The sequence below is a fragment of the Cynara cardunculus genome, assembly GCF_001531365.2.
Source record: "Cynara cardunculus var. scolymus isolate 2C chromosome LG 1, CcrdV1, whole genome shotgun sequence".
In the NCBI taxonomy this organism is placed as follows: domain Eukaryota; kingdom Viridiplantae; phylum Streptophyta; class Magnoliopsida; order Asterales; family Asteraceae; genus Cynara; species Cynara cardunculus.
This window is the reverse complement of record NC_037528.1, coordinates 20266818-20278069: the sequence shown is the minus strand read 5'-3', so window position 1 is coordinate 20278069 and position 11252 is coordinate 20266818. Positions and strand designations below refer to the sequence as shown.

Here is an 11252-nt window from a genome sequence, read left to right as displayed (position 1 = left end):
AAGTGGAAACGAGAAATTAATACGTAACGAATTCAACAAATGAAGCGAAAAACCGAGAATTGAGAGCGTTTTTTGCGTTTTTGAAGATGAGAAGTGTTGGTAACTAAGTAAGGAACTTTCATCTCTATTTATACATGTTTTGGTAGCTAAAAAGATGAAAAAAACGGTCATAACGGTAACTAACGGTAACTAACGGCTAGTTTGACTTTCTAACGGCTAGTTTGACTTTCTAACGGTAACGTTGACTTTTGCGTTGACCGGGCCGGGCCGGGCCGGGCCGGGCCCATAACCGGTTGCGTAACCGGTTCCGGTTATAACCGGTTCCGGTCCAAAAAATCACAAAAAACACTAACCGGTTCGTAACCGCCGGTCCTTAACCGGTTATGGCCGGTCCCGGTCGGTTACGGTTATGAGCCGGGCTCGGTTCCGGGCCTCCGTCGGTTACGGGCCGGGCCGGTTACAAATGGCCATCTCTATGCCAGCTCATGCATTTTAACTAATCTTACGGACCCCAACAAAACAACCAAGAAAATATTCGATGGCCTTAAAAGTCCTCGAATCGACGACCTTTCAAGAAAGAGCCACGAAGGTCCAAATCTTATTGTCAGACCTTTGCTCATTTCGTTATCATCTGACACAAAAGTAGATAAGATATGCAGATTTCAATATGGACATTGTGACAACATTCATGTAAAAGGGTTTATACACAAACAACCATTCATCCATCACCATAAAGCATTTTCTTTTAAATACATGATATATATATCAAACGCTCACACACACTTCTCATCTTTGGTCCAGAGGTTAAAACTTACCAATAGCCCGAATACCATCAGACCATAATGACCAAAATAGAACATACTCTCTACAAACCTTCCAAGATACCATAAAAAATTACCCAATCATTGTAAAAGGTTGGTTCCAGTGAGAAGGGAAGTTATGGTGAGAAACATAAGAAAAGATCTCCACCCTTGAATTAATACCAATTGAATGTCAACACTAGTGAGATGCACTGAATCAATTCCCTTCTAAAACGCAATTCAAGTGTAGGCATGAGATTAAAAGTGATCAAAGGGTTCGGATCTCTTATTATACTTCTCATGATAACTTCACTTTCGTCTCTTTGTAAAACAATCATATACATATATTGATAAGGTTACTCCATTTTATGATCATTATAAACTTTTCATTCAACTATATTCCTTCCAACAAAAGCAATATTTTTGTTAACAAAAATCTACAAAGAATTAAACTGGTTTTCGGGTTATGATGTTGAAGATATTAATAATAACAAGCAAACTATAGGAGGAGGATGGATCCAACAGATCCAAAAAACGACGCCACAGCCCTCGAAAAGGACACAAGAAGTCACTGCTGGTTCGACCCTTTCGTCAACAATACATAACCCTTCATTCTATGTTATATCTGTCATCAATGTATTTTGAACAGTTGTAAGGATAAGAGAATCCGAAAAGGGATTTAAAAACAAGAGGTTTATGGTCTTACTCTCTCACTCCCCGTAAGCTAATAGTTACAAAGCTCCCAGTCGACTTGCGTCAAATCCAGAAGCTCAACGACACCATCTTCGAACATCACCTGTGTCAAAAACACAACTGGCTTTGTTAATCGTCGCTCAAACAACCACTAACTAGCGGCAAACCAACACAGCTTATGCCTCATACTTACCAAGTGTTTTCTTGTGTCTACATCAAACCGCTTGATGATGCCAAAAGATCTAAAGAAAAGCATCAACAAAAGATTATTTAGCAACTTTGCTTTGAATAAACATGGCATCTAGTGTAGGTCTTAATAGGTATCGGTCGTGAGGGGTTCACAATATTTAGTGGGATTTGAACATGAATGCATTCTGAGAACACAAAGGCAATGTTTGATAAACTATAGCTGATTAGCTAATTGTTGGCTAAAAAGCTAGTTGTTAGCCGATAAACTAGTCATGTTTGGTAAGAACCAGCTCATAAGCTAGATAACAACGTAAAATGATCTAAAAAGGCAAGTTGAAAATTTAATCTATTGGAAAAGAGAGGGAAAAAAAACCTCTGGAGCTTTAATTGAAACGCTTGAAGTAGTCTCTCAATAAGCTAGCTTTTTATTTTATTTTTTGTTAGTTGTGGGTGAGTGGGCCAGCTTGCGTGCATCTCGACTAATCTCAAGGGTCTTGAAGATAACAGCCAAATAATCCCCAGTGACCTTGAGGAGACTCGAACTAGCGACCTATGGGGAGGAGCCCCAAGGTCTAGCCTTTTGTCAGACAGATGAGCTACGACTCAAGGTTTTAATAAGCTAGCTTATGTCAAACCAAAGTTGCTTTTTCAATAAGCTAGCTTATGGTTGCCAAACATGGCGCAAGTCAGTGAATTATCACTAGGCCAACCACTTCCAGTTGGCAACTAACATATCATGATAAGATTCAAGCGAAATTTATCCAAGGCTTGTCTGTAGTCTTACAGTAGTTGATTATTTGGATTTCAATGAACATAAATTCAAACAAAAATGAAGCTACATGCCTCTTTGACCCACGGTGCGCTATTCTGAGAACTTCCCCAATGCAATTATGAGGTATTCTCGTCTGATCAGTGGCATGCCTCGAACAACCTATAAACAAGAAAATAGGAAATAAAGTTGCAATTAAGATTCTCCCAACTCTCGCAAATCAAACCAAATAATTACACAAAGTGAGTTTAGACTTTGTACCTGCTTGTCGAACACCATTCTTGTAAGCCTTTTACAAGAAACAATAGCTCAGATTAGTTTTTATTTTAATTAAATGAAAAATGAAAAATTTAGTAGATCATCATGTTAAAACATTTCAATTCTAGATGATTCTAGAAAACCCAGAAGAATCATGACTACAAATTACCACCATAACACATTGTTCTATCATCATGAAGAAAAACCATACATACATCTTTCCCAGAAAGAACTGCTTTTACTTTTGGAGAATTTATAGCCACCTGACATGCAACTATCTTTAGTGCAGCATCTGAAGAAGGGAACTTTGACTTGTTAGGCTTCACTCCCAGTTTCCGCCTACAGCCTACAGCACCACAGTGACAGTCTTGGTCTGCACCAAACTGCACAAACCTGCCAATCTGTTAGATATAATTATGTGTGTGTATATATATATATATATATATATATATATAGAGAGAGAGAGAGAGAGAGAGCAGGATTGTTTAGATCGTTATACATAACAAATGAAAAAATTACCCTTAATGAACAAAAACGATCCTACTGTAGCAAACTTTTAACTTCATTTTTGTAACCGTGGATGCCCGGGCCAGGTTGTGCCCACCTCGACTAATCCCATGGGACCATGAAGATAACAACCAGGAAAATCTCTACCGGCCTTGAGGAGACCCTAAGTGGCGACCTATGGGGAGGAGCCCCAAGGCCTAACTGTTATTTGCCGGTTGAGGTGGCTTTATTTGCCGGAAAACTATTTAACTTTGCATGAGGTTCATGGCATTTCACAAAGTACATGTAGCTAGAAATAATGCCACATGAGGATTTCATAAAGAAACAAAAGAGATAAATGCATGAAGACAAGAATGCTAGATAATGTAATCATACTGGTAATCATAGGTCAGGTGCTCGCCCTTCTTTATATTCCGAGTTGCAAATATGCCTATTCTCGTTTCACGATCCATCCTCCTGAGAAAATTATTTTTATTAGACAATGATGGCTGTTATGATGATGAAATTCAGAGAGAAAGATAGGGACAACACCATTTCTGCATCTCGGTATTTGGAGAACAACTATGATTTATATATCTTGATTTGTTTCCTTTGTATGTGGCATCAATCACCATGTCTCGGTTGATCTCACACAAGTAAAAGTTTGTTTCTCCCTGACGCTTCATTCTCCAAAGCCTTTCCTCACAAGTTTTGTCATCGATAACTGCATTGAGGGTAGAAAGAAAAAAGAAGATATCATACTTGATTCTGAAGGAAGCATGCTCTTAACTTAAAGACATTACCTTCTCCCACATATTCAATAACAAACTCCCCTCGCATGATATCCTCATCAGCAACAACCCCTGAGCCGCATTTTTCGGTCTAAGAAAGCAAGTTAGCTTAAAATTGATATAAAACAACAAAAATGGCATCACAATTTGGTACAAAAAGATGGTTTATGATATTAGAAACTGATATGAACAAACTTATTTAAATAAAAGGGTGGCAAGAGGAGATGGTATTAACAAATAAACTGAAACAAGTAAAACCAAACTGAGTAACAATAAATCATAAAGGCCCAAAATAGTTACCGTAGGCACAAAATCATGGGAACTTTAACAATATAGAAAAAGTATAAGATTGACAAACACAAGATTCTTACATAGAATCTCAATCGTTCTATATATACATGCACACACATATCTATGCATGTATTTATCCTTCACCTATATAGACAATGCCATCAAACTGCTGATGCCGGTTCAGAATGAGAACTGCATCAACACTGTAAATTTGTTATTCACAAGTTGACAACAACTGGCACACATGACCAAGGCTTCTACCATAGCAAACCCAAACTAGCTATGGTGTCCCAATTATAAGTTCTAGCAAACATCTAAACATCCGAAACCATGGGCACATGCATAATTGTCTTAATCTTGTGTATATCGATCACTACCACAAGTAGTATAAAGCTAGGCAGTCAAGTGATTTTCTGGTGCTTACTTAGGGACTAGGTGGTCGAGTGATCATTAGTGTCCTTAACACAACTAAACAGTTGCATTTACAAGGTGGCTCATGCCTGTATTTGGAGTTTAGTGTGGTCATCTTCCATAGGAAATAATACAAGGGGTTAAATGAAAATTTTACTAGTTACTCCCATGCAATACTTAAAGGAGATGGCTCACATAGTCACACCCCAGATAGTTCAAGTCTCTGAATCCTTGGCTCGAGGCATCATTTGCATCAAAATTAGGATATCATTAATTCTATCAGCAGTCACTTTGGAATTCAAGCACCCTAACCCTAAGCCATCAGATACAATCAGTCACGGGCCTTGGTTATCCGGTCAATTTTGATGTAGATAATAAGATAACAGATATACAGAGAAATGACATCGACAGAGACAGAATTAAGAACGAGAGAACCATATATTCAGCATGGATTCTAATATGACATGTGTACCGTTTGTTGGCACATGGGTAGTATTAACACATGCGTTATACAAGGTATGCTTTGGTGCAAGTGGCAAGTGCAACTTTGCTCCACTCAGTCGAGGATTATCACATATCACTAAAGAAAATACGACTGTCATTCCATAAATCTCTATATCTAAGGCATTAGAAAGCTGAAAAAAAGTATATATTAGGTCAGACACTACCAGATGAGATCCTAAAAATCACACACGTACTTGGACAGTTTTCACATCCAAGAAAAGACTTCAATAAATGGTGTTTAAAAGGATGATATAGTACCTGAACTATCTTCATTTTCTTCATAGGTCGTTGGTGGAATGGTTTATTGAGGCATGACTTATCACAATTACAGTTAGATGAGCAGCTTGACAGTAGCATCCTGCATCATGAAATTATCTTGTCAGCACACAAATAGCTAATGATGGAGCACATGTCTGTACTTGATTCGAAACCATACAGTTCAGTTCTTTCTCAAAGATCAAGTTCACTCTCACTCAGAAGTTACTTTCAACATTCAACTAAAGCAACATACAAACACTGGAGGACTTTCATATGCATATAAAAAGTTAAAACAGGGTTCTGTAATGGGAAAGATGCAAATTTAATGAAAGAAAACTTGCTGGCTGACCCTTGTTGAGTAAATATTGGGTTGAGGAGAGCTGAAGCATGCATTTGCATCTTTTAGCACTCATTTGGAAGACATATATGGTCAACCATGTCCTGTTTTTCGAGAGGAGTTGGACTGGGGGATATTATGGCCGAGTATTGCTGAAGAGTATGAACTGATTATCGAAGTCAACCTCAATACATTGTACATACTTCATCCCACAAAAATTGCAACGAATTTCCTTACTATAATGTCCCATATGATTTTCAAAATCCTAGTTGCCTCATGTCATCATTACAGAATTCTTTGTGATGTTAATTTTGGTCCACAAGATTTACTTTAAAATCAGAAACTGTCATTATGATGAAAGAGTATTCCATATGCATGTAGGGCCAACTGTTGCAATGTTCATGGTACAGGGGATGATCAAGTAAGCATATATTTGGGACTAAAATCTCAGAGCCTACTTTTGTATAGTAACTTGGAGCTACAGGAAATTGTAGAAATTATGGGATGCAAGTAAAGGGAAAAGAGCTACAGGGTATAGTAGCCAAGATTGTTCTTGAATCAAGAGAATCTACATCTACTCAATCTTCTCATCAGATAGAGTAAGCGTATTCATATTCATGTACAAGCATTCCCATTTCGGTCTATCAAACAGGCATGGCTGAGACCAAAGCCTGCACAGGACCATAAACCCATGTCTACTGGGCTTTTGCTAATAAATAACATCATATAAATAAAAGAATCATAATTATGAGTGTTAACATTGCAAAGTAATAGTATCCAGGTAGTTGTTGGCTCTTACCCACAGTGACAATCTCTACCACAAACACCAGAGGAACCTGCTGTTGAGCTACAGGAGCAGAATATTCCATCATCCTCCACTCGAACTCGTCTCTTAACCTTCTTTGTTAAATATATATCTTTTATATATGTTAATTTGAATAAAAAGGCAAAAGTATGCACATGAAGTATATAAACACGCATAGACACTCATGAAGATAGTCACACAACAATTAACAGTTTGTCCAAGTGAAACGTGAAAAAAGGGGAAAAAACAAATTGACGAAGTGATATGTGGAAAAAACAATAGCTATGGACTTCGAAGCAATAATAATAACAATCTCAAACACTTAAGAGTGGATACTGCGCTTTATGATGGTATAGTGAGGTTTCCATTTATTCAACCAATCAGGAAGCTCAAAGTCAACCGGTTCTCCAATGTCCTTAGCCAATCTTTCAAACATTTGCCCGATATCAACGTATTCAGTCTTCTGGAATAATCAATCAACAAAAATAATGTATAAAAACATGATACTGTATGCAATTGGGAGGGGTAAATATTCATAGCAAAATACATAATCTGATTATATAAAAAAACTGTCAGCATTTCAACCTTCTTCATGGCAGGCATGGATTTGACCAAAATTTTCCTAGATCAAAGAAACAATTCAGTATTAGAAAACATGTGAGGAAGAACTTTCATATATGACGCGTGAGAATGTTGCTAATCACCGGAACCAAAATTTAACGCAAATGCCTGTCTGAAACACGACAATTTTATCCTCTTATATCTTCAAAATCCCAATCCTATCCCCAAATCAAGCCTCAAGTTAAAAGAAAACCCTAGCATCGGTCACCGTCCCCGTTACCGTTGCCGTTACAGTTGCCTTGACCGTCGCAGTCGCCGATATTCATACAGAGAGAGAGAGAGATCCGGCGAGTGAAGTAGATACCATCGGCAATCATATCTTCATAGTGGCGGTGAAAATCTGAATCTGTTACTTTGATTGAACGTGGTTTAGATTCTAGAGAGAGGGAGTTGGGTTTAGAGAGAAAAGGGGAGGGGATTGGGTTTAGAAACCCTATAACTTGCCGTTGGCTTTTGTTCTTCGGTTTTCCTTCTCTCTTGTACTTGTTTTCGGTTTTTGAATTTCGATTGTCTTTTATAATCTAAATTTTCTTTCTTTGGGAAGGGAATGTAACGCCTAATTTTGGTCCCGTTATTGGGTTGGGTTTTTTGGTTTTATGTATAATCAGACTTTTTCATGCTAGGTTTTTCGGGCTTAATCGGGCTTTTTTAGGTCCAACTTTTCCAAATCAAGCCTATGTCTGGCTTGCTGTCAATATTCCGGCCTAATCGGGCTTTTGACAATTGGCCCAGATTGGGATTCGGGTTCACTAAGCATAGGACCTATTAAGCTCCAAGCAAAATCTCATATACCCGCTCAACTTATTTTCACAAGTATAATTTTTTTGAGGTGTGAAAAATGCATCTGCTAAAACTTTGAGAGTGCTTCGAGATAATAGAAAATGCATGGAACATCAACCGCAAAATCGAAAGAAATCCCTCGAAATCAACAAAAAGAAACAGAAAAAAGTCCCTCGATATCAACCAATTTTTAAAAAAAATCCTCGAAACTGTGGAATTCGGCAAAACACATCGGTCCACTTTGTGGGACTTTAATCCACCTTAACGATACACTCACTCAGCAAAATCTTGAGTCCGCTGCCGACTAGGCCCGTGCTTTTCTAGGCCGTGCTTCAGGATAGGCTTCGGGCTTGTGCTTTTTTTGACATCTCTAGGTTCGATTGATCGGACCCAATTTTTTCAACCCAACCATGTATCCATGTCAATCCGTAGAATTTATATGTACTAGTTGTGAATCTGCTACAATCCATCAGTATGTATAACTTTCTTATAAATCACGAATAAAATTTAAAACAACTGCTCTTTGTATGTGGTTTAAATAGTAATACAACTTATGTATACACACAAAGATGCTTGTCATTTTAAATGTAGAAATTGCTTTGTTTGGATTGCTCTTTAAAGAATTTGACACCCAATTGGTATATTGCAAAAAAACATGATGCTTAAATATAAATTCTAGCACAAATAACTTAGGGGTTGTTTACCAAATGCTTATTCGGATAAGTGAACACCAAGTCACATTACCTTACCGGATGAATATGGTAAAGAACAAAAATCTTACCCAGTAAGAGCGTGATAAGGACCAAGAATCTTACCCGGTAAGTGAGGGTGACGACTCTTACCACGGTAAGAGCTTACCGAGTAAATTGATGCATACGATACCGTTTTAGTGGACTAAAATCTTCCCCGGTAAGTAAATGATAGTGTTAAATTTTACCGGTAAGCGATTACCGGATAAATGTTTGGTAAACAACCCATTACTTTTGGGATTCCATAATGGGCAAAGGTGCTACAACAAATTCAAAGTATATCTCAATCAAATCATATACTGCCATCATCTTCTCTTCACATAATACATGTTCAACCTGATCTAACATCAAAGAAAACATATATTAACGATATACGAAATCAAGCTATACGACATCGATACACATGATCATAAAAGCATGCACATAAAACAATTACGAATAGATTCAACAACTAAGGTCAAAGCAATCTAGCAGAAGAGAAACCCAAAAAAGCCACTTCAAAAAGTTCTTCTTTTTACTAATTACCTGCAGGTTCACCTCGACAATTTGTTGTCTGCGTTTCACGACAACGGCTCGTTAGCAAGTACGCTCTCGAGATGGTCTAACAACTCAATACAGAATAGATATTAAGCAAAATGTGAGTATGATGACGTTTGTTCTAATACCATGAGAGTAAAACGAAACATAGTTAATCTAAAACTCTTTAAGTCAAAAAGAAACAACAAACCAACGTAAAAATAACCATTGAAGGACCCAAAAAGTAATCAAAATACCTTTCATGACACTATTTCCCAATACGACCGGGTAGAGACTTCGCTTTGAGAAACCATTTTGTAAGACCATATCTTTTCACCATCTCTTCATATTTATCATCCTACTACAGCAAAAAAAAAAAAAAAACAGGGACCAAAATAGTTTGCTAAACAAATGCTTCAAAGAGTATACTTTTGGTAATCTTACATGGTAAGAGGCAAAGCAAGGACCGAGAATCTTATCCGGTAAGTGAGGAAGAATATTCTTACCTGGTTAATACTTACTAGGTAAAAAATGCTTACCAACAATTCATTTTGATGTTCAGGGGATGTTACCCGATAAAGTAAGTGAGGATGGTGACTCTTACCGGTAAACGACCCATTAATATCCATTATTGCAAAAAAAAAATAGGGAAAAAAATACAATAAATATCATATTTCTAATAACCATGCGTATTTTTTTTTATTAACCTGGATATCCAACCCGCTATGCGAGCTGACTAATCCCAGGGCGACCACCTGCTTTGCAGATAGCCCGGAGTCACCGCATTTGAACCTCGTGGCCACAAGGGAATTTTTATTCCTCCTTGGATTTGAACCTGGGACCTCCTGGTAATAACCATGTGTATTCAGACCTACGTGTATGCAATTCGACTAATCCTAAAGTAATAAGGTCCTGAAGTTAAAAGTCAGACAAACCCGCAAAAGTCCTAATCTCAATGATCCTGAGGGGACTTAAACTGATAACCAGTTCAGTTTTTTAATACCCAATTATATGATGGGTTGTCAAAGTGTATAAACTTTCTTGTTTGGGTTGATGCACCGACATTAGTTGCAAAAAGCATGCATCAAAGTGGAATCAGTTGTTGCAAAGACAACAAAAGTAAAAACCTATGCAACTGTTACTACTATAAGTGGGAAGAGGTTGTTGCTAACGAGTTCAGTTCACTATCAAGTCTAATGCAAGTAATTGGAAGTACGCCAAGTGATGGGGGATAAACAGGCACCCTAAGAACCCTCTAACCGATCATGCCTGCAAATACAATCGACCAAAGAAGTCTATATGACAATCACCAAAGATACCCTACCACTGCATCAAAAGAACTCAAGTGATATACAAACATCCATTATTTTGTCTGAATACGAAAAGTTGTTTTGGAAAGAACCCAAAAGGAAACTCTAACCGTTAGTACGGAATAAACACAACTAAAAGATAGATTAGCGGTTTGCAACATCATCCTAATTCTAGGAGTTCTATGATGGTGCGTTATTTACTGCGCAAGAAAATTCTACATTTTACATGAACTCCAAGTATATAAATTCAAAATAATCAAATCAAGTGAACTTGGTAGCCAATTCTTCTTGTTGGAAGCAAGCTGGATAACTTAAAAATGAACACTGTGTCTCAATGGACTTCCTTTCATAAAATTTAGACCAGAAGCCTTCATCAACAGAAACAATATATGTAATGCATTTCCCTTTAGCACAGATATATAAAAGGGATTGCCCCTAAGGCTGAAATGAGACTGTAACTAACATCACACAATTGGGTATTAAAAAACTGTGACAGAATCATCCCCATTAATTTCAAATCCAGGGAGGAATAAAAATCCCCTTGTGGCCAGGAAGTTCAAATGCGGTGACTCCGGGCTATTTGCAAAGCGGGTCCTGGGATTAGTCGGCTGGCACAGCGGTTGGATATCTAGGTTAACAAAAAAAATCTGATTGGATTCTTGAATGATAATTGGGTGAAAGTGA

General features: G+C 37.6%; 1 protein-coding gene across 2 annotated transcripts; it reads right to left on the bottom strand.

Annotated features, from left to right (window-relative positions):
• Nucleotides 1-1081: 1081 nt before the first annotated feature.
• On the bottom strand, nt 1082-7694 carry LOC112502294 (histone-lysine N-methyltransferase ASHH3). Of its 2 annotated transcripts, none has more exons than XM_025106169.1 (14): nt 7297-7694; nt 7178-7214; nt 6929-7055; nt 6587-6704; nt 5451-5550; nt 3999-4077; nt 3748-3919; nt 3592-3672; nt 2925-3102; nt 2713-2740; nt 2526-2613; nt 1687-1735; nt 1507-1596; nt 1082-1425 (listed from the first exon to the last, which is right to left on the bottom strand). In XM_025106169.1, exons 2-13 carry the CDS (start codon nt 7193-7195, stop codon nt 1525-1527), a joined length of 1110 nt encoding a protein of 369 aa, XP_024961937.1. In that variant the 5' UTR covers nt 7196-7214; nt 7297-7694; the 3' UTR covers nt 1082-1425; nt 1507-1524. The 2 variants fall into 2 exon arrangements, with proteins under 2 accessions (XP_024961937.1, XP_024961945.1); XM_025106177.1 differs by having other exon boundaries at nt 2973-3102.
• Between the last annotated feature and the right edge of the window lie 3558 nt (nt 7695-11252).

Excerpts from the sequence above, each read along its gene's own strand:
- LOC112502294 (XM_025106169.1), bottom strand. Across the intron at positions 4,078-5,450 it reads AGAAAATGAAGATAGTTCAG|ACCGAAAAATGCGGCTCAGG; the intron begins GTACTATATCAT and ends TTGCTTTCTTAG. Across the intron at positions 1,736-2,525 it reads GCGCACCGTGGGTCAAAGAG|ATCTTTTGGCATCATCAAGC; the intron begins GCATGTAGCTTC and ends GCTTTTCTTTAG.